Consider the following 24,107-nt stretch of genomic DNA (forward strand, 5'->3'; position numbering starts at 1 on the left):
TTTCTTATTTGCTTGTTATTATATTTATATATAAATGTTTGGTTAAATTTATGAATCAGCTCCTAGCTGCATTTTGGAGCTTTTTTCCATCTATTGTTCTCTTAAAATTTATTAATTATAAAGTTGATAGATTTTTATTAATTTTATTATAGCAAATAAATATAATAATAATATGGATAGTAAATAAATTAGTTAAGCAAGATTTAGATATTATTTTATTGAATGCGTCCAATATATTAATCACAAAAAAATTGTCTAGAACGAAACTCAAATATTAAATGTTTGTTTATTAAATTCATAAGTTAGAATTTTAAATTCTAAAACCCTTTTTTTTTAAAAAAAGAATATATTTCTTTAAAATAACAGAAGGCAAAGCTGCAGAAGAAATGATAATTGTACATCCAATCCATAACATAGATACGGATGGCATTGTTGATCTATGATTGAGATGGCCATGATTTGCAAATCGGTTGATAGAATGTCCTTATCACTGCCATTTTCCCATCACTGACAACACCCGACAATTAGCGAATCAAGCAGAAAACCATTATGTAATCTACAACTCCTCTTAACACTGTGTTGCCTGTTTAATTTCCTACAGCAACATCTCAGAAATCAAGGGCTTAGTATAGCAAAATTTATAACAGAGCGAAGCCAGTTTGGTCAATAATGCAAAACGCACGGACACGGAAAAGAAATGCATGTTTCTGCAGAAGCAAAGGCAGAAAGTTGCCCTGAAGCACATCTTTTTCCCAATACCTAAAACCAAGGATCCACTAGACTAAACATCCCTGGATAGTGCAACAAATGGGTGATTCCATAATTTTACTTATCGGCAATCCAAATTACATGGTAAGAACCAGAAACCTCGAGAATCTAACATGAAAAGGTTGTAACCTTAAACATTGACTTTTTTCCTGCAACCAATCAACAAATACCTTTCCATCACACCTCCAATAATGCAAGCAAGTTTAAAGGCTCACGCAATGCTTTAAGCCTCATATGGCCCATAGGATAAAAAAATAAAAATAAAAATAGACATGCATGGTCCTTTAAGGTAGAGGGACCTGTAATTTTAAAAAAGTTGTAGAAATAAAGACAGCCAACGAAGCCCCACCATCATTAGTTCAGAACACAATAATAGATATGTGTCCAACGTAGAAATCATCGACAAAACTGTCTTCTATAGGGTTAGTAACTCCCTTGACTATATATACCAGCGCTGATTCTTGGGTTACAGCTATGGCCTTTTCATAAATTTTTCAGCAAATCAGAATTGCAGGCAAAATCCCTCTAAGCAAAAATCCAATTTCCAAAATTTGTAGGTTGCAATTTGGCAAAATATACTTACAATTCCTGTTAAAAGCTGTGCAGCTGAGATAGCATGAGGACAAGCTCATCACTTGAAGGCCTATCTGCTGGCAAATCTGATAAGCAAACAACAGCAATTCTCACAGCCATAAGTATCTCATCTTCCTCACCTTCTCCCCTGAGAATGCTCTTATCTAGTGCTTCCCCTGCCTCCCCTGCTTGCTGCAAATGCTGAAGCCAACGACCTAAACTACCTCCACTGGCTGCTTCCCCAAAGCAAAGATCGGTGGGGTCTTTCCTGGTTAACAGAATACCCAATATCATCCCAAAGCTGAAGATGTCACTCTTGTCTGTATATCTATTAAAATTTGGGGGGGGGGGGGGGGGTAAGAAAAAGTTTTATTGTGACTGAATGTAAAGTCTGAGTTAAACAAGTCATGCATAAAACCAAAAATAAATAAATAAAGCAAGGCGTGCATATCAAACAAATTAAAGTTAAAGGACATAACTTTAGTAGCTAATTAATATATCAAGAGGTCCTGAATACGGCAGAATATGTGGAGACTGGACTTCTTAGACAAGCTTTTTTAGCAAAGACATAATATACAGAAAACATTAAAAATATTAGTACAAAGAACAATGAAGTGCTTGTACAGTAGTTTGACGAAATGTCACTTTTAATTGGGTAAATCTTCTCGTTTAAAATATATTGCTTCAGCAAATTTAATATCTAAGGGGACAAACGTTTCTCTGACTTGAAATGACCAAACTTTATATATGAACTACATTTATGTTAATTATGGAAAGAATCAAATGTTTTTCAAGTCCCATAATCCATAGAACAGCAGAACATGAAACAAATAAATTTGGTATTTTTGCAATTACAAGAATTAGAAGTTGCCAATGAGAAATGCAATAATTTGAGTTTGCCAAGGTCTACTGGAGTTTCTAGCGCCATAAATGTCCAAGATGAAGTTACCTCTTGTATCACAACTGCATGACTGTTGATTGCAGAAACGAGCACCATCAAACAGCATTTCCATACACACACACAAATTCAAGTTGTTTCAGGGAAGAAAATTCATATACCTGCAATTCTGGAAGCACTCGGGAGCACTGTAGCCAGATGTAGCTCTATCCAAATTAGGCGTGAGTTTAGCCAACCCACAATCTGCCAACTTCGGTTCAAACTCATCATCCAACATCACATTTGTAGGCTTCAAATTATAATGCAAAATCTGAGGGACGCATTCAAAGTGAAGATATCGGAGCCCCTTAACAACCCCAACTGCAATGCGTAGCCGAACTTCCCATCCAATCTGCAACTGATTCTCCCTCTGTCTATTCATTGCATCTTCAAGACTTTCATTTGGCAAATAATCATAGACCAGAGGGAACCTATCAGATTCTAGAACATAAGCTCGTAAACTCATCAATTCCTGTGTCTCAAGCTGGCTAGCCTTTCCAGCTCCTGCTGTATCCTTCGCTCGACAGACTTGCTCTGCCTCTCCTGTGAGCCACTCTCAAATGGTTCGAGCCTCTTGACAGCAACTGTGAGCCCATTTCTAGAGCCGTCCTGTAGTACTTCCCATTTGAGCTGGAACCCAGCAACTGGTTTTCGCTTGCAAGAGCTGATTGAAGAGTTTTGGGAGCGATCTTTGGGGAAAATATAACAGGGCCTTTGAGGATTGGGGTTCGGTTCATGTAGCGAACCAAGCAACGGACCACATACGCACAAAAAGTAAATCCTGTTAATCCAGTCAAGACTCCTAAAACGATGCTGAGAAGAGTTCTTTTGAGTGAAGTGTTGAAATGGTGCGGTCTAGAAGGCGATGGAGTTTCGGCGGAGAGGTGCCTTGTCATTTTAGAACCACTTGCTTGACATTGTACAATTATAGGGTGACAGCAAATATTCAACAGAAAAAGTAGTGCTATGATTTTGAAGGTGAATTGGGGACTGTATCTTCTTTTCTCCATAAGACCATAAATGCCCACAAGCACCAAGCTCCTACAAATGAAAATAGAAGCTCAAAACCAAAAGAAACCCGAAAATCCACATCTTCCAAGCTAGAAACTCAAATGCTTCGATCCAAAACGCGGACTCGAGAATAAAGTAGACGAGAAACTCAAAGGGGCTTCAAAATGTATGAATGAAGAAGAAATTCTGCTCCTCTCCACATTGTTGGGGAGAGGAAACGCAAATATGAAAACCCAACAAAATAAGAGCAAGCTTTCAAGTGCTTCGAAACTCGAAGCTGTAAGGAATAGTAGTGAGATAAAAATCGAATTTTCGATTCAAAATCTTCACGAGAAAGACGCTAAAGAATCACAGTATCACCAATTTCCATCTCTTGGACGCTGAAGTTGTCCCCTTTCTACATGAAACAGAGACCCAAGACGTAAATACATACTTCCATGTCAAACATAAAAGTAGCGCATTTTGTAAGGATTTTTCTGTAAACAAACCCAAGATAGAGGCCGCAACCAAAATCAAATCTTTCACTGATCTCCGAAAGGCCGCTGCTTCAAGCCAGAGAGACGTAAGTCTTTTTCTTCCTTTTCCTTGAGCAAATAACAATATTAAACAAAATCCCAAATTATTTCTTCAAAATGAGAAGACAAATTTCAAATATATAGCAGGGGAAGAAGAAACAGACTCACAGCTACTACCTTGCGTCTCTCTTATGCACTCACATACTAAAATAAACAAATATATCCACCATTGATATGGAACGCCGGGAACTTGTGAAAGCTTTGGCCTTTTTTCTTTTTTGTTATATATGTAAATACATAATGTCATTGATTATTATATAAATGGACTGTCTTATCATGGTTGAATAAAATAAATCAAAGTTATTTTTAGTTATTTCCTAATTAAAATATTCTTCCTCAAAAAAAATTAAAATATTTGACACTTGCAACTGTAAAATAGAATTTATGGTTAGAATACTATTTTCCAGCATCTAAAAAACAGAAAGAAAAAGAAAGAGAACGGGCGCCATCTAGGTTTTCGTAGCGATGTTCTTGTTTTTTGTTGGTTTTGCCTGCAATCTCTTTGTTTTAGACTTGGTTTTGTGAAATGGCTTAATTATCTTCCTCTGCCGTGAGGCAGAAAAAGGTTTATTTCTGTTTGTTTTGATCTTTGGTGTGTCTCCTCACAGTGTGGTTCTCTCTCGTCATGACTGGGCGGCGGAGTTTTGATTTTGTTTCTTTGGTTTTCCTTTCTTCTTAGGTCTGCGATGTTTTCTGTTTGAAGGAGTTCTCTTTTGGACCTAGGTTGAGAGTGTCTGGAGGAGTCTTCTCCAGATTCCAGGGAGGGTTATCGTTTGCGTTCGATATCTGTATCTTAGAACCGCACCGCCACGTCCGCTGAACCACGCTCCCGTAAAACTCTATGGCGTCCCTTGCTTGGTGTTTCAGGAAGTTCTCAGTCTAGCCGAAGACCTTCTCTACTGATCTGATCCATGGTGTAGTGCTACTGCCTGATGATGTTTCTTGTTGCTCTATTGTGATTATTTGTGGTTTTTGCAGCGGTTGTTTGGCTTGCAATCGTCTTCTCGGCATTGTGATGCCGTTTTTTGCCCTGTTTTTTCCTTGCTCTGTTTGTCGACGCAACAGGCGGTGTTAGTCAATTCGAGGATGGTTTCTGGATTTGGTTTGTGGGTTGCGATTTGTGTGGTTGGTAGTCTGATTTGCTTCTGGTTTGGATGCTTTGTTGTGGATTAGTCTTTGGTTTCTGTCTGAGCTCTCTCTTGTTGTATAGCACTATGGTGGCCTTGCAAAAATACAATATGTTATGTATTTGTAGGGAAAAAAAACATTAAAAAAAAGAAAAGAAAAAGGAAATCTCTAATTGAATTTCCACACTCCAAGCAAAACATAAGTTGATTTTCTGTGCATGGCACATGAGGTAAGGCGTTAGAGACCAAAATTGATAAACAATATTAATATATAACAAAAAAAATTGATAGAAAAATGAACGTTTTGATGAAGCATTGAGAAGAGCAAATTCTGAAATTCAAATGCCATCATTACATAAAAAATAACTTGTGAATCATTTATCGCACAACAAAATATGTGATGGAATTAATGAACAACTATATCCAATCCAATCCAATCGTTTAGACTCAAACCAAAAATAAAATCAATTTACAAATACACGATGCCCTAAACTAAATCCTCACAGCTCCACCACGCAAGGAACCGAACATAGCTCATGAAGCGAAAACAAATGACATTATACGAGCCGCTTCACTCAGATGGGGCAGCATAAAATACAACCCTGAGGGTCGGACTAATTAATTTGCACAGATACCCCATGGGGCAGGCATGCCAACCTACCACTCTCCTCTATTTCAGACGTTGAGACACCTTCAATGGAGAACCAGCCCCTTCAACTTACAATATATACTTGCAGAAAAAACAATACCATTATCAAGTTTTAACTCCCCAACCTCATAGTAATTCACCTTTAATTATTATTCCTTACTTAGCATGTCACCCATTTGCATCTGATAATAGAGTGAGGACATTAGAGTCGACGAAGTTTGACTCTATGGCGAGCTCAAGAGGGGTTTTACCTTCCCCATTCACAGCCCGAGGATCTGCTCCCCTGCAAACGCAACTGCAACCCTTGAGTAGCATGTTATTGCAAACCACATTCTTCCCCTTTTCTTGTTTGTACATGTGCATGTGTGCTGTGTGGAGAAGCCATAATTGATGGGTGGATAAGTGTGACACATGCAAATGCCACAACACTATTCAGGTGTGCATAAAAGGGAAAACCAAATAACCTAATAAAACTCTAAAACCATGACTCAGAAGGCACCTGCAAGTCACCTTGAAAGTAGCAATTTTGCAAATGTAGCTCTGCCTCTAAGAATACAACGATGCAGTGGTGTCTGACCTCGCAAATCGGTTGAATTTATATTTGCACCATACTGTAAGAGGAGTTCTAACATGCCAATATCTGCAGTTTCACAGGCAAGGTGTAGCAAGGAACACCCATCTAGATCCTCCAAGGTCCGACCTTCACCAGTACCAGCCAAATTTAAAGAGCTAGTGGAGGACCTGTCCAATGAATTCCCTGTTGAGCAGCTAGAGCAGTGATCAAGGCCTGCCTGCTCTTGTAATAGCATCACTCTAGCAAGGGTTAGAGAAGTGCTACAAGATGGTTGCTCGTAAACCACATTGACATCTGCTTCATGATTAACAATAAGACGGTAAACAGATTTCTTGTCATTAGCACGAACAGCTTCTGCCATCGGTTGGGACATTGAATGAGGATACTGACTTTCTCTAGGCTTGCGAACAAACAGCTTTTCTGCATACTGTGATTTTAAACAAAGGGAGGATGATTAAAATTCCAACACTTCATAGAAATCCAAGAAGTCAAAGCAAGAAGCATACAGCAAAAGCATCTTTGTTATCACCAAATAGGAACTGTGTATTCTGCTTAAATATTGTATGGTGACCCAGATAAAACTGTTCATTTTGCTGAATCTCTCTCAAAAAGTGGGCGGGGGGCACATCTAATTAATGGTGCATATTTCTATCACAGAGAAAAAATTGTGCCAAGAATTGAAGAAAATTTGTATGAAGAAGAAGCAAAAGAGAAGCTCACTGGATACATTATCCACCCCAAACCATGGGCATCACTCTCCAATAAAAAAGACAATCTAAAGTTAAAAGCATTAGGCAGGTGGACCTTTGCATGGATAAACTTCTCCTTTACTGCAATAGACTCAGCTGGACTGGGTTTGTTGATAAAATGCAGCTGCGATTTATCAGACTTGTATGAGCTTCAGCATCAAAATATCAAGGAATGTTAGCAAACAATAATGAAACCAGCTGCTTATCACTGGCAAATAAAGGAAACCTTTACTCAGGTCAAAGTGAATTCTTTACCCTGTGGGGATAAGATCAGCCTGGAAGGTGCTTCTTGATTGCAATAACTCCTCCCAGACTGAGTTTGCGAAGGCATTTCCCAGAGACTGAAACAAACTTATAATAGAAGGTTCCCATACTTTGACATCAAGTGTGAGGGACCGTACCTGCAATCCAATTCGAAACAAGAATAACAGCTGCAAGAGTGAACCGAGTGTACTAATATTGTTACAAAACAGGAATTGGTTTACATACAGAACTTCTCTTTGAGGAAAAGTCACCTCCATAATTATCCTGCCAAAATTTCTTCTAAAATACAAGTTCTACAGCTGCCAGATCTAGTAATCTTATTATTGTAACTTAATGCAGATTGCTTAATTTAATCAACAAAATAAAAAGGGTAAGATATTTTGGTCAAGATATGATATGACTAAGAGACAAGCTTCAAATCAATCGGATGTTAACTATGCAATTGAATACAAACACCAAAAGGCTATCCACCTATCAAATACCATTCAGGCATGCTGCAGAATTTATATAAACAACCATTCTAACTGTTTCACTCTGTTCTTGAACAGATATTTCCACATAATCATCATTCCACTGACATCTGATGGCATGACTCACCACAAGAACAAAATCATAGCTTACAATGGAACAACATGTAGCGGTCAAATGACTCAAGTGGAATAGGTTACCTTTGATATATGCACACCAAGATTACGGTGAACACCAGAGCATTCAATGCAAATAAGAACACCAAGATTTAGGGATGCCCAATCTGGCTCTGGGGCCCCACAATCAGCACATTTATCATTCCCGCATACTCTTCGCAGCACATCAATTGGCTTCTCTGCGCTGGATCGTTGTTGTGAAATTCTTGATGACCTTTCATGATGTGAACCAGCAAGGCTTCTCTCAGATGTAAACTCATCAACAGCAGAGTGGTCAAAGTCAGCACTTTCAAATGAACTACTCTCACTGGCAGACCGATGATGACCACTTCCCATAGAAATAGCAGGTAGACACTGAAAATTATTGGACAACAGTCAAAATGACAAGTAAATAAACTTAATATTGACAAATGCAATTGAAAAATACCCTCTCAGGGGCCTGAGAGCTGAGTAATGACGCAATAACCCCTGTTATCTTTTCAATCCAATCCATTTGATCAAGTGAGCTCTCTGCCTGCACTGACAAGCATAAAGAAACATTATTAAGGATCTATGCTGAAAAAATATTCCAAATTAAACACAAGTTCACCCATCCAAGCAGAATCATCAATCAATAATGACAATATATTTCAGGCAGAGTAACCTTGCCTAAATTCAAATATTCAAATGCATCTTACATTATACCTGTAAAGTGTAGTTTTTTGTTGGTGAAATAATCCTGAAGCAAAACCGCAAGTCTGACTGATCAGCGTCAACCTTGATTGTTGATGTAAGAAGGTTCACAGTGTGGTGAGCAACGGATTTCTCATCATGTACTCCTCCATGATAATGAGAAGACAGCCACCGACTCAACAATCCAGATCCAAGCTCAGAGCTATTCCTTTGACCAGAAAGTTGACTGCCAGAACCCTAGAAACATATCAAGTATAGTGATAAAGGTGGAAATTTTACAAATTTAAAAGGGGGGGGGGGGGAGAGAGAGAGAGAGAGAGGTGCATTTTATGTGTTACATTTTGTTTCACATAAGTTACTTACAGATGATTTGCTACATTGTTTCCGATAGTAATACAACATTCCCCGGCTATCAAGAACAAAAAATCTTCTTTTCCAGTCACCTCGCAAGTTCGAGGAACGTTTTGATAGATAACCTTGCCTAATGGTTTGGACCTGAAAGTTTGCTCGCTCCTTTAGAACTAGACAACCAAAGAACAAAATTAACTTCTTTCAAAGTATTCGTGTACCTTTCCCCTTGCAGCAGATTGCATTACCGCCTCTATCATTTTATGTGAACTTCTACCAATGGCCTGTATACCATCTCCATTGGAAGATCCATTGGAACCATGGGAAGACCATCTACTCTCACGATCAATCTGCCTTTTGTACTCTTGCATCCTTTCATTAAGAGCTGCCTGCTCATAGTTAGACCTCTCTCTTGACTGTTGAGCATAAGTCAGAACCTGCAAAAGAACTAGTATATTATCTCCAAAAATTGATAAAGCAAAGCCTTATTTAAAATACTTTGGCTGACCACATAATACTTGCTTCTTCTGCTGCCAAACAAAACTTTCCAGTTACTCAACAGGTTGATCAGTAACCTATACTAACATTTGTGGCACCTACAAAGGCAATACATATTCAATTATCAGCGCTGGCTTCTGCTTGAGACAACAAAGCCAGCCATCACTTCTTGACATATGCCCTCTCTGCCCACCGCCCCAACCACCCAAAAAAAAAAAAAACACCAACACCTATCAAACTATCAACATGTACCGGACATGTAATACCCGGCTAGACTCCAGCGTCGGAATTTCAACCTTCCGACGGAATCTCCGTTGGAATCCGGAATCTCGGATGTCGGAACCTCTATGTTTTTACAAAATGATTTTCATGGTTTTATTGTTTGGTTTTGAGTTAAAGTTTTAAAAGAAAAGAAAATGTTTTTTTGGAGGAAATCCAGGTTCGGCCGCCGAACATAGTGCTATCGCAGGAGCTCTCTTTTCAGCCCCCGAAGGTGGTCTGGCCAGCCACCTATAAGAGGCCTCCAGTCCGAAAATGGGAGAGTTTTCTCTCTCCATTTTCGGGCAAAGGTGAGTTCTTGCCCTCCTTTTGATGATTTTATGTTCTTCCTTCAAATCCTTCAGATTTTCATGAGTTTTCTCTTGTTTTTGAAGTTTTAAGCTTGGATCCAAGATTTTAAAGTTTGGAGACCGTTTCTCCTCAACTCCAAGTTTGGGTCGCATCTACTTTAGATCTTCAAGAGGTAAGTGTAGATCATTGCCTTTTCATATGTTTTAAGTAAGTTTTAAAAAGGGGTTAAGGGTTAAAAATGCATGAATGGCTAGATCTAAGGTTATAGGCTTTGAGTAGGGTTTTGATGAATGTATGCTCCCTATTGTGTTTTATTGTTGTTTGTTAGGGTTTAGGCTAGTTTTTATGCCCCTTATACATGTTGGAGTGAGTATGTATGTTTTGAGAAGTTGGATGTGAGGATTTGAGAGTTTTGGGGCTGAAATGCATAAGGCAGAATCAGGTTCTGCCATTCTGGAGAACCCAGGTTCGGCCGCCGAACCTACATGGAAGGTAGCCTTTTGGCCGCCTAACATGCCACCGAAAGCATGCACTTTCGGATCTGTAAGGGAGTTTCAGCCGCCGCATCCGCCCTCAAAAGTCCCTGACTTCGGATCTGTTGAGGACCTTCGGCGCCGAACCTGCCCCCGAAGGACCCCGACTTTCGGATCTGTAGAGGACCTTTGGCCGCCGAACCTGCTGCCGAAAGTCCTCTGCCCAGCCTTCCTTTACTTGTTTTTATATGCATGATTTGTGATGTTTTAGGAGGTTTTTGGGGAGTGTTTAGAGTCATGTAATAGCTATGCTTGGTCCCTCATTTGAGTCCACCTGTGTAGGATCGGACCAGGGAGACCGTAGAGGCTTGCAGTGAGGTGACTGCACCAGTTTAAGCCAAGCGTCAGCCAGAGGTGAGTAGAATTGAACTAATCTCTTGTTTTAAAGTAATTAAACTTTTGAACATGTTCATGCATCACGAATGCCATGTTATCTAATAGGTTGTTGCATTAGAATTCACGAATATGATGCATTGCATAATTTACTGTTGTTGTGGATGGATATTGAATGACCCACTAGCCCTCGAGCAAGTTATGTTATGACGAATATGGAAGACCAGGGCTGCCCATTCTACGCGCCCTGGCACTGTGTAAGAGAAAGACTAGGGCTGCCCATTCTATGCCCCTGGCATTTATGGATATGTTATGTTATGTTTAAGAGGAAGTCCTGAGGAGCTCCGTCGAGGGCCAGGCACTATTTGGAATATGTAGAGGGTTACTGGTGACAAGTCCATCTTATTGTGATTTGTTTGTGCTGTGACGCATTCCATATGAGCATATGTTTATTAAACTATTTTTATGGTTCTGCTCACTAGGCTCTTGTAGCTTATCCCTTTCCCCTAACCTCAGGTTTACAGGGTCAAAGATAGAGCGGGAAGTCGGCATAGTAGCTGGTATAGCTTATGTAATAGTATAGAGTGGACATGTATTTTCTTTTATGGACTAGAAATCTGCTTGGCCCTAGTATATGTTTTGTAATCCCTGTTTATCATGATCTTCATGTCAAAGTTTTAATGATGAGTTATGTTGAATCAAGCTTGAGGCATGTGATGTTACCATACTAGAGCATTTGATGAGGGCTCTAGTGTGGGTTTTATGTATATAGTTTATGATGCATGTGCAGGTCAGGCATTGGTTCAAGAAATGTTTAAAATTTTTATGAAAATGTATGATCATATATGAGATTTTATCAGGTATACAGGATGTATAGTAGGCTTGCTATGGGTTCCGGCGACCTTAAGTCGATCTGAACCCTAGCGCCAGTAGCGGTCCGGTTTCCGGGTCGTTACAAGACAACTCTAGAAAACTGCCACATTAACCTTCAAAGCTGATAGAATATAAGAACCCCGTCCCCTAAAATATGGAAATGTGTCCATATGAATCCGACCAAGGGGGTTGGTTCTGTACGGAGCTAGAAAAGAGACTAACAGTATAACCTCGAGGTTAAGACAAGGTTGACACTTAAGGGGCATATGTCATTTAAGAATGTATGCCCCAAATAATGGAAGGCTTGAGTATCCTTCAGCTTCAATAATCACCTCACTAAACAATCCACTCAGCCGGATAAATAGCCCCGCCTTTAATGATTTGATAATATGCACGTTTATGTAGTTTTAATATTATAAAACACTGAAATATTGAGTTTGATTTTGCTTAAAACACGTTGATTCGTTTAAATTTTGTTATCTTGATAGGTTAAACAAGGATTGAAGAATAATAAGAAAAAAAATCCAATTTGAACTCTATATTCTGAAACCAAACGTGGATACAATCAAATTCATAGAAGGATAAGAAGCAGAGTCATACTTAAACTCTAATTCCTAGACGAACTGTGTTATGGACTACATTATGGGCATAACATATTTGACGAACAGAGTCCAGTTTCAAATCCGAGAAACAAACAGATAACTCTCATATGTCAAGATGTACTCAACTTTGATTTTTGCTACTTGTATTTAGGATAGGTTAGGACTCTTAGCACTATAAAAAGAAGACATTCTGATATATCTAGGATCTCATCTCATCTCTCATCTCCTATTCTTAATTAGTTTAAGAGGTTGAAAACACTCTTCTCATTGTGGTGTTTCAGCCATGAACATGTGTGGTTAAATTTCTTCTTTCAATTAAAAGATAATTCAGGTTTCAGTTCAATTGATTGTAAGATTTATGTGATTTTATTATTTCTTTAATTGTTTTTGATATTTACATTACTTCTGTAACTAGTGTTTATTATTATTCTATTGATTATTGCAATAAGGGTTCGTTGCACAGTTATTAGAATAATATATTGCTGTTCAGATTGACAAGTAGTGAATTAGGTTGCGTAAGGCTCTCTTAAGGAGCAATATAATCTAACTTAAATGAACCGAGCATTTCGCATTCGTTAATTAGAATTAGGTCATTCTAAATCTCAATGTTGTAATTGGAGTAAATTTTAGGAGCGTCTCCTATGATTGTTCAAGAGCTATAGCTAGTTAACGAGCGTCTCTTAGCTATTTTAAAATCTAAGGAAGGATTGGATATATGAAGCATATTCGATATCTATAACTGGTTTATCAATAATTAATTTTAGATTATTTTTATATCTATGATCAACCAATTAAGCAGAAACTAAGATTATTACTTTGACTGAATATTTCTCATCTTAATTCTTTCGCTTAAATTCAATTGCTTATTTCTTTGAATTAGTTTTATTTATTTTCACTTCTCTACATTTAAAACATCCCCCATTTTATTTTATTTTATTTTATTTATATATCTTGTTTATTCAATAAAATTAATTTACTTACCGGTCTCTGTGACATCGACCCTGCTGATTATTATCACAAGTTCTGCTCTAAACAGGAATTTATTTTTAGTGATATCGACGCTCATCATGATTCATACAGATGCAGTCCTATAAACTGATAAAGTTGCAAATAGAGTTACCTCTGGGTAATCATTACAGCCATAGGGATTGATTATCCATAACCTTACCTATCTAGGTAAAATCATAATAACCTGGTATTTTACTCACATCTGTCATCACAATGTACTAGAAAAGCCCTCAGTACTAGGTAAGAACATCCAACATTCTTGCACTAAGACCTAGTTCTTAAACATTTATTCAAAAGAACCTGCATTCATGACATTTAACCCTTGAGGATTTACTCTGTTTCCTCAATAACTGAAACACATCTAACTTAATCATTGGAGTGCCAGTGGCGGGAAGCCCCCTTTTGGCTTTCTAATCTTTTCTGTTTCACTAATGTCACACTTATCTGGATCCTCAAGTTCTAGCTCCCGCTAACTATATAGCTGACATGTGGCACCCATCCATAGCCTGTCAGATCTCACGATTATGAGAAGCCATTTGTGCTGACTTTGCTTACCACTGGAGGATACCCACAGGTAAACACTTGCTATGCTATCACAAAAATGGCTAAAAGTTAAAAGGGTCCATCTGATTTCTCTTCCCTCATTTCTCATTAATTGTAATTGTTTGCTTTGTTATGTTACAGGAACGAGCTAGAGTAAGAGGTGAGCTGAAAATAACTAATATCTTACAACACAGTGACATATATATATATGTAGATATATGTAAACAACCTGATTTATATATGGCTCCATTTGATGCAACAACTCATACCCCTGCATGGAAAAGGTTCTTCTTGAGTATGCAGATTATTAAAGCACGTTGAATAGGCAGAGAAATCCCACAAGCTATATACCTGCTTGAAGTAACGAAGATGTGCATCCATTGTGCCACTGACTGCTTCTAAAAATTCAAACCTCTTTTTTGCTTCAACATTAGAAAGTGCAGTCACCTAGACAGAAAAAGAATTATTGACATGTCTGCTACTGTATCTGCATTTACTGTATCTGCATATCATTGAAATCAATAATTGTAGAAAGAACAGCTAGTTTGGGATGTTATCTTACAAGATTAAAGCGAGCTTGCTCAAATGCAGACCTCGCAGTATGAAGCTCCTGACATATAGCAAAAATATTAGAAATTAATTGGCAACTATGGCTAGAATGTGATGATATATAAATCAAAAAGACATGTCACGTAATACCTCCTCTAATAGAATAGCTACATCAGTCTTTGAGCCCTTCCTCAGTGATAAGAATTTCTCACGGGCCTATGTACACCATGAAAACTAAAATCGATTACACATGGTTTCAGAGATCGTTTTAGCTGTTTAGACATGAATTTGATTGCCAATTGGCTTGAGAATCCACTTATTTTAGTTCACATTCTGACGTGTGAAACTAAGAGAATTATGAAGTGATGTATGTAACAAGACAAGAAATAATTGAATAATTTATGTGTGTCTTCTCTATTGAAATAATTATATTTATATACAGATTATAAGGTCTTGTTCAATAGTATCAATTAACCTATGATTATATAATTTTCGTTAATTATATACAGATTATGTTCAACACTCTAGCACTCCCCTCATGTTAAAGCATAGATATTTATCATGTCCAACTTGTTACAAAGATATTCTATTCGAGATCCATTTAAAACTTTACTGAGTAGATCATCCAATTGCTCTCCTATCTTCACATAATTGGTTAAAATTAACTTTTTGTTAAAATCTTCTCACAGAAGAAATGGCAATCAACTTTAATATACTTAATCTGTTCGTAGTATACTGGGTTGGAAGCAATTTGAAGAGCAGCTTGATTATCATGCCAAAGTTTTACGGGTGACGCAATATCCAAACTAACTTCTTCCAGCAGATGATTTATCACAAAATCTCATAAGTGGATTGAGCCATGGCTCTGTTTGAATACCACATTTTATTTCTTGCTTTTCCAAAATACTAGGTTTCCTCTAATAAACACACAGTAGGCTGCAGTTGATCTTTTATCACTTTTGGATTCCGCCCAATTAGCATCTAAAAAACACTCAATTGCACTTAATTGCAGTATACCCACGATTATTGTAGAGTATACCGAGTCATGAACTGACTTACAAGGCTTACTACAAAAGCAATATACGGATGAGTCATCACTGTAAGATAGTTCAACTTTCCAACCAACCTCTTATGACCCACAGGGGTCAGCATCATGTTTTGTGAGACATATATTAGAAATTATTGATGTGCTGCAGGGTTTAACCCCCAACTTTCCAATTTCTGCAAGTCAAGGACATACTTCCTTTGAGACAAAAAAAATTCCCTTTAATTCCTCCAGGCTTCGACTCTCAAGAAATATTTAAGCTAACTCAAGTATTTGGTATGAAAACTCGCATGCAAGAAAGATTTAAGAGAAGAGATCCCTGCACTATCATTTCCTGTAATGACAATGTCATCAACATACACAACAAGGAGGATAATACCAATATTTGAATTTTTATAGAAGACTGAGTGGTCACACTTACTTTTTTTCAATCCAAATTCTTAAACAACTTCACTGAACTTGCTAAACCATGCACAGAGACTTTGCTTCAATCTATACAAAGATTTCTTCAAACAACAGACTTTCTCATACTCTTTCTGAGCAATAAACCCAGATGGTTGCTCCATATACACCTCCTCTTGGAAATCGCTATGTAAAAATGCATTCTTAATATCTAACTGGTGTAAAGGCCAATGATGAAAAGCAGCTAGGGAGATGAACAAGCGAACCGGGGTCATTTTAGCCATGGGAAAAAAGTGTCAATGCTATAGGTTTAGGCGTAGCCTTTAGCGACAAGACGGGCCTTAACACCTCGCTACAGAATCATCTAGATTAACTTTCATAGTGAAAACCCGTTTACAGTCCCCATAACCTTCTTGCTAAAGGGTAAATCAGCTAGTTTCCAAATATGATTTTCATCTAGAGTCTTGACTTTCTCAAGCATTGCATCACGCCACCCAAAATGGGCCAGAGCCTCCTTTACTAAAGAGGTAGAGGAAGAGGAAAGAGACAAGTAATCATAAGAAAGGGAGTTAGAAACAAAGTAGGTAGATTTACATTGTCGTTTATATTTATGAAGACTAATGGAAAGGTCAAGGTCACTCGGTCATGGATCTGATGGCGACATAAATTCTAGTGCAGGACATGTATCATCAGGTCCTGGTCTTCGAGAGTAAACTTAAATAACTGCCGGTTTATCAAAAAGCTGAGTATTAAAAGGCATGTCACCATTACATTATGCAGCAGAAGGCACATTAGAGGAGTTCCCACCATTTATAGATGAGCCACACATTGTCCTCCATCTCACTAGTAGAGATTTGTGTAGTAGCAAAAAAGGAAATTTGCTCAGAAAAGACTATATCTGTTGAGACCAAATATTTATTGAGCTCTGGAGAATAATATTGATACCCCTTCTGAAGGTGAGAATATCCCAAAAAGTCACACTTTAAAGTTTTAAGATTAAGTTTAGTCATATAAGGTCTGACATCCTGAACATAACAAGTACTATCAAAAAGTCGTGGTTTTAGAGGAAATAATGGCTTCTTAGGAAAAATGACATTATAGGGAGTATCACCATTTAGTATTGGAGAGGGCACGTGATTAGTGAGACAGCATGCAGTAGAGACAACATTAGTTCAGAATGGCTTAGGAACTTACATTTGAAACGACAGAGCTTGAACAGTCTCAAGGAGATGTCAATTCTTCCTTTCAGCTACCTCATTTTAAGCGAGTGTATCAACACACGATGATCAGTGAAGAATATCATTTTGAGTCATATAAGTCTAGAATGATTCTAGCATATATTCTTTAGAATTGTCGCTTCGTAAAATTTGCACAGAAATATTAAATTGAGTTTTGATTTCAACATAAAAGGAAGAAAAAAGAGAAAACACTTACGAACGATGCTTCATTAAATAAATTCAAGTCATTCGAGAAAAACCATCCACAAAAATGACAAAATATCTAAATTCAGGCTTAGACCGAACTGAACATGGTCCCGAAACATCCGAATGAACTAATTCAAAAACAAACTCAGCTCGTTTATTGACTCTAAAACTTAAAAGGCTTCGATGATGTTTTGCAAGACAACATGACTCACACTCTAGTGAAGATACCTCGTGAAATTAAGAGTATAGTATCTTCAAAATTGATAAAAAAGGACGTTCGACACTAGAACAAGCAACAAATCGAGGTACCCATGCATCCAAAATGTAGAGATCACCGAATACATGTTCTTTACTAATACTCTGCTTTATCACAAGATCCTGAATGAGACAATGATAAAAAAAAAAAGAGACAATAATTTAGGTCTTTAGTGAGTTTAATCATATAGATTAAATTAAAAGCAAGATTAGGTAAACTTAGTACAGATAATAGGATAACAGAAGGAATTATCACAAGATCCTGAATGAGACAATGATAAAAAAAAAATGAGACAATAATTTAGGTCTTTAGTGAGTTTAATCATATAGATTAAATTAAAAGCAAGATTAGGTAAACTTAGTACAGATGATAGGATAACAGAAGAAGTGGATTCAATAGTCCCAGAACCCTCAACATTATAGGTTGACCCATCAGCTATCATAACAGGAGAAGTGCCATATGAGATCAAAAGTTGGCAAAAATATGAGTATTAGATGTTGTATGAGATCGAAAGTTGGCAAAAATAACATGAGAAGTGCCGTATGAGATCAAAAGTTGGCAAAAATATGAGTATTAGATGTTGTATGAGATCGAAAGTTGGCAAAAATATGAAGATTACCTATCATGTAATCCGTGGATCCACAATCAATGACCCATTTGTGTGAAGATGAGATAAGTCATGTTTTACCTACTATTGGAGTGGACCCTTTTAATCAATTTTTTAATTTTGGTAGGCGTTGGAATGATTTCACTAATATGGATTTTACTATTAGAAGCCATTTTAACCAAAACTTAACACAGAACACTAATTCACTTCACATAATGCTTCAAGACACGAAATCAGACCTTAAAACACAATACTCAACCTCAAAAAGCTTAACACAAATCAGGAATGGAGGATCTAGAATTTGCTTAGTCACAACAAAGGAGAAACCCAACTACAGCAGCATTCGATGACAAATCTGCAGCCAGAGATTGGATGGAAACTACGGGGCGACCTTGTAACAAGAACCAAAGACTCGCTGGAAGCGCCATGCTCCACGCGCCGGCTCGTGACAGATCGAACCAACCTTCAAACGGCGCATAAGATCCACTCGTCAATAGGATGACCACTGGATTTCAGGAAATGGCCAAAAACACGCCTACACCCCTTGGGAAGCTAGAGGTGAGACCAAACGGGCACCGGATTCCGGTGATCCACCCAAATAGTTTCTCTTTACCAGAGAAACGAAAAGAAAAAAGACAGAAGACCTTTAAACCCTATAATAAGATAAGAAATAATTGAGCAATTTTAGTATGTTTCTCTATTGAAATAAGTATATTTATATACAAATTACAAGGCCTTATTAAGGCAACTCCTAAAAATCCTCTATCAATCAATTAGCTTATGATTATGTAATCTCCTATGATTATGTACAGATTATATTCACACTCTAACAAACCCAAATGGTCTGATTCCATGTAACAAGATAAAGAACAATTAGGCAATTTCTGTGTTTCTTCTCTGTTGAAATAACTGTATTTATATACAAATTACAAGACTTTGTTAAGACAACTCCTAAGAATCTTCTATCAATCAATAATATCAATTAACCTATAATTATGTAATCTCCTATAATTATGTAATCTCCTATAATTATGTAATCTCCTTTAATTATGTACAGATTATGTTCATACTCTAACAATATAAAACTTATCCTTCTATAGAATATAATTGCACATTCTGACTTGCTAATCCTAAACCGGTTCAACAAGGTTTGTTTGCATGCTTAGAGAAATGGTAACCACATGATGATTTGGAAGCTCAGAGTTCAATACTCTTGCATAACTGTAACCTCACATTTCAAAAGAGGAATTAAATGTGTCAGTGCTGATTCCAACAGGAATCAAACGACTACAATACTTTTGGTTATAAGTTTGAGAACACAGCATAAAAGTGTTCAAAAGGAAGAATATTCTTAAAGTTTCAGGCAATTTCATAAAATTATATCTCATTTGCAGTCCACAACAACAACTAAGTCTTAATCCAAACTATCCGTAATCTCATTTGCAGCCAAAATGGAAAGCTGTGATTTGTATGTAAAATGACTGAAAATTTCATCTTAATAGCAATGAGAAATTATGAGCAATCCAACAAGAGGGAAGCACCTGATCATAAAGAAGGCTAGCCTTGTCAAAACGCTTCCTTGCTTCCTGCACAAAGAAAAGATCTTTTAAAATATAAACCCAAAGGGATGTTTATGAATTGGGGAATAGTCAAAGGGTGATCCTTAAAGCAGAAAGTTGCGGGGAAAGTTTGCAATAATCAATATTCAAACAGCAAAATCCTAACTACCGAGCAAGAGCTCTTGGGCAATCTCGCTAGATGAGAAAGTTAGATGCCTGAAGAATATGGAACCTAATAAAGAGAGATTCACACATATTAGTTACTTGAGCCACTACCAATGAATATGTGATAAAAAATTTTAGGTAAATGAAGAAGAAAGTGGCCAAATTACAAGAATTCAGACTGCATTTCTGTAAAGACTTGGTCACCAGGTATTTCCCTAGGGTTGTCTATTATACAATCCCTATCATATATGCAAGAATGGGCGATTCTCAGTACCTTCACCTCGTGCAAATCAATATTGACATATTGTAGTAATCTGTCATTCAGCATGTGCTCAACCTGAAAAAGAAACAAGGACATCAGGTCAGATGAGAAAAAGTAAAACAAGCAAAAAATTTTGTTCTGAGAAATAAAAATAATTAAACCAAACAAAAAATTTTGTTCTGAGAAATAAAAATAATTAATGTAAAATATGGTGCTCCAAATTCTGACTCTAATTCCCAAAACTGCACATTATATTTGAATCAGAGAGAGGACCAACATCAAACTGGTCTAAATACTCCTTTACTCCAAAGAACACAAAGACGCTCCTGTTTCCTTGATCTCATCTCTACTTTATTAGATAAAGATTTAAAAGGAGTCGGTTCCTCAAGCCTCATTCATCTGAACTATTCATCTCTAGTGCACTACCCCTGTCAACATAGGCTAAAATCATGCTTCTGCTTGAAACCTCTGTCAGATTGCAAGAGGAAACAAAAGGGTAAATTGGAACCCTATAACAAGTCTAAGTCAGGTTTCCGTGTGGTCCTCCCCCCCAAAAGACATTTTAAAGCCAAGACATGCAAGCTGCTTCTTGCTCTTTGAAGCAAATTATGATGGCAAAAATTATGAGAGCCAAACGATCACAAACACACTTTTGGAAGTACAATCAACTCAAGTCGGTTGTTAGAAGGAGAAAAATAACATAAGTAGAATAAATTTTGCTGTTGATAAAATTCTAATCCACTCCAAACAAAAGTCTAAAAAATTAACCAAGACATCTGATGAACTACCATAGAGGTTTCAAAAAAAAAGCATTAATTTGAAGGAAATCACCATAATATTTTGCAAAATTTGTGGAATGCATAAAAATCAGAATTACCTGAGATCGAAGAACTTCCTTATATGTCCCAATTTCTCTCAAGGCTATAGTAAATTTGGTCATAACAGGGCCTACATTAGCAAATAAATGATCCATCAATAAGCAACTAGCTATGCTAGCTCATCATAACGAAATTAAAAGGAAAAAAGAAAAGAAGGCTAGTACTGACTAAACTAACTTCCAATTCAAATAAAATTACCTCCAAAGGCCACGCTAATAGGATCATTATGTCCTCCACCAAAAGCTTCTAGAGCACTAGCAAAGGCAATGTCCCCATCATATCCCTCACCTAGTCCTTCACTGCAAGAAAAAAGAATGTGTTCATATAAAATCCATTACAAACTCATTGCTCTTGAAATAATGGAGGAGGATATAGATAAAGAAGAAAGAGTGAGAGAAAGAGAATGAGAGAGAAAACCAGTTCCAAAAAGTAGATGAACAAAGAAATTGATACTGTTGAAAGGCATCTAACGTCAATGCAGCTAATAAAAATCTAATTGAGAGTAAGTGCAATTTAGCATCATTGAGCATGTAATTTAAACTCACCAATCAAAATGCACACATACAAATTACGAACTTAGAAAAAAAAACTTACAACTCAGTATAATTATATACAAAATAATAGCAATTGAGATTATGAACAATTTAGTATCACTGACTATGTAATTTTAATACATTGATCAAAAAGCTCATGCAAATTACATACTTCGAACAAATTAAATAACTCTGTATTCCATTTCAAAAGAAATAAGGGGGGAAAAAACAACAACAACACTGTATTCCATGACACCAAAAACCTTCACTACAGACTAGTTAAGGTTCTATAGCTTAAAGGTTCTACTTCTATATTAATTGTCTCCATTAAAATAAATATGCTTAGCTTAAAATGTCAACATTGTAAATTAGTAATGGACCAAATATTAGACCTTGCATTCCTAAAGATACTTAGTTGAAATGAAAATGACATACGTGTATTTTCGACATCCTTTGTAGAACTTTAGACTCCTCTCCCTTAGCAATTCGGCATTTTCCTCCAAGGATTGCATCTGTTTGACCAAATAAATTATGAATAGCCACTTGTACTGCAGATAAATTAAAATCAACATATCCTACCTGTAAACACAAGCATAACTGCCACCATTAACACAATTTGTTTAAAACATCAACTTCAGAAGAGTAATAATAGCACATATAGCAGTAGGAAATAGTAGGAATATCTTGCAGTAAAATAAATCCAAATGTATTTAATAACATTAAGACTTTAAAAACTGTGCTACTTGCACTCCCAACTTATTTTCAAGTTTTAACTGCCAGACAAGGCATAGATATTTTGGTGTATGTTAGCACTCCAAACTAGAAACTCAGGGTTAGGCAATGATCATATCTGAAGATCAGGCAAGATAACCGAGGCAGTTAAGAAATTATTCTTTTGGGGGAAAAAGGTTAAAATCAGTGCAAGGATCCTCATACAAATAAAAACAATTATTCACACTAGAGAATGATCAATAAGTATTTACTGCTCTCTCAACTCAGCAAATGCATATTTATTTTCCATTATTTCCTTGAGAAAACGTAACCAATTACTTCAACATATCTGATCATTTTTATCCAATAAACAAGCTATCCCTATTTGTCCAAATAAATAAATAAGCTTTCCTTTAACTCCCAAATTCTTACCATACAGCAGCTAAAAATATAAAGACAATCAAACCAGACATTTGAAGATTGCGGCAAAAAAAAAAAAAAAAAAAACAGGAATCTAGAAATCAAGATATCTAAGCAATTGAACTCTCCAAAATCCGAAATTGTTACTGCTCACCCTCTATTTCCTTTTTTTTTTAAAAAAATAAAATAAAATTCTAATTGGAAGAAGAAAAAGAAGTAGTCCGCCTGCGGCACTTCTCTATGTAGCTGAAGAGTTGTGAATTTCGCAAAGCTGTTAATGACTTAATTCAACTTAACAAAACAAAAGAAAAAAAAAAATCCTCGTGTTTCTCCGACTCCAAAAAGAGAGAGAGAGAGAGACTGACCTGCTTGCGAAACATAGGAGAGTCGTCGAGCTTTGCGAAAGTCATTTTTGATACAGCGATTCTTCCTCTCCTCACGATAAATTCTAATAACCATTACAGCAATGCTCGATCTTGGAAGCTTGGAGCTAATCTAATGTCATAATCACCTCTAATCGTCGAAATTAAGCTGAGATCTTGCCTTGTATACCGATCCTAAAGGTACTCGCAATGAAACCACCCACCAAACATATATATATCAACCTACTAATAGAAATTAAGAACCGATGATACAAGAACTCGATTAGCGAAGTTCCCGAGCTCCAAATAAGTCCTTTTTCTTTATTGTTCCTTTGGTTGGTTTAGAACCCCTAGCCGCAGGTGAGCACAGTACAGGGAAAAGATGATCAAAGTAAGAAACCTAGAATGGACAGAAAAACACGAAAGTTTTTCGACTTAGGAGGTCGTGTTTATGGGATTCTTGGGAATTGAATGAAGATTGATTAGGCTTCATTAACCTGGAAATATGCAAACCAAGTGTAAGAGAAATACACACTACATATAAAGCTCAAAGCTAACCAGCTGAGCCCTCCTCTTTTCTTTTCTTTTCTTTTCTTTCCTTTTCTTTTCTTCTCTCTCTTTTTCAGTTTGCGAGGCAAAAATTTTAGTAGGAGATGGCGTTTTAACGGTGTTGACAATGGAGCGGATTGAAGCCACATCAAACAGAGAGAAAGCACCGTGAGGCTAAGAACGGTGTCGTTGTAGTTACTTTAACAGAGTATTTCGCTGACTCTCTGCCACTGACAATGGTCACCTTTACACTGTCATGCGAAACGAGGACGATCGTTTTTACCACCGCAAGAACAGGAGCGTGTGCTACACTTTCCCAAAAGTAGAGTGATTGATTTATTTGTTCAAATAAAAATAAAATATATCCTTCGAACAAACTCATGCCCTTTTCCCTAAAAGAATAACTGGTTAGTCTACTTTTTAAAATTAAAAAAAGATATTGATTTTAAAAATAATTTATTAGTTAAAAAATAAGTGGATGGTATATAAAAAGATTATATAAAACCTACCTATTTTCATTAATTAAATATTAAT

The 24,107-nt window shown here is 36.8% G+C and overlaps 1 protein-coding gene, 1 long non-coding RNA gene and 1 pseudogene across 5 annotated transcripts; 1 reads left to right on the plus strand and 2 right to left on the minus strand.

Annotated features, from left to right (window-relative positions):
• Positions 1 to 336: 336 nt before the first annotated feature.
• LOC110622351 lies at positions 337 to 4,111 on the minus strand (annotated as a pseudogene).
• A 176-nt stretch (positions 4,112 to 4,287) lies between these two features.
• On the plus strand, positions 4,288 to 4,962 carry LOC110622352. Its single transcript, XR_002489091.2, has 2 exons — positions 4,288 to 4,429; positions 4,544 to 4,962. It is a non-coding gene; the product is annotated as an uncharacterized LOC110622352 (long non-coding RNA).
• Positions 4,963 to 5,320: 358 nt separating this feature from the next.
• On the minus strand, positions 5,321 to 23,733 carry LOC110622349 (ADP-ribosylation factor GTPase-activating protein AGD3). Of its 4 annotated transcripts, none has more exons than XM_021766835.2 (19): positions 23,028 to 23,723; positions 21,967 to 22,043; positions 21,197 to 21,297; positions 20,998 to 21,068; positions 20,133 to 20,195; positions 19,676 to 19,720; positions 14,551 to 14,616; positions 14,414 to 14,461; positions 14,203 to 14,298; positions 14,081 to 14,122; positions 9,113 to 9,328; positions 8,907 to 9,038; positions 8,556 to 8,780; positions 8,299 to 8,385; positions 7,896 to 8,225; positions 7,219 to 7,364; positions 7,019 to 7,112; positions 6,151 to 6,641; positions 5,321 to 5,923 (listed from the first exon to the last, which is right to left on the minus strand). In XM_021766835.2, exons 1-19 carry the CDS (start codon positions 23,070 to 23,072, stop codon positions 5,809 to 5,811), a joined length of 2,490 nt encoding a protein of 829 aa, XP_021622527.1. In that variant the 5' UTR covers positions 23,073 to 23,723; the 3' UTR covers positions 5,321 to 5,808. The 4 variants fall into 4 exon arrangements, with proteins under 4 accessions (XP_021622527.1, XP_021622526.1, XP_043815952.1 ...); XM_021766834.2 differs by having other exon boundaries at positions 21,967 to 22,110; XM_021766836.2 differs by having other exon boundaries at positions 5,699 to 5,923; positions 6,140 to 6,641; positions 21,967 to 22,110; positions 23,028 to 23,728.
• Positions 23,734 to 24,107: the final 374 nt, after the last annotated feature.

Source organism: Manihot esculenta, chromosome 9 (genome assembly GCF_001659605.2).
Source record: "Manihot esculenta cultivar AM560-2 chromosome 9, M.esculenta_v8, whole genome shotgun sequence".
NCBI classification, from domain to species: Eukaryota; Viridiplantae; Streptophyta; class Magnoliopsida; order Malpighiales; family Euphorbiaceae; genus Manihot; species Manihot esculenta.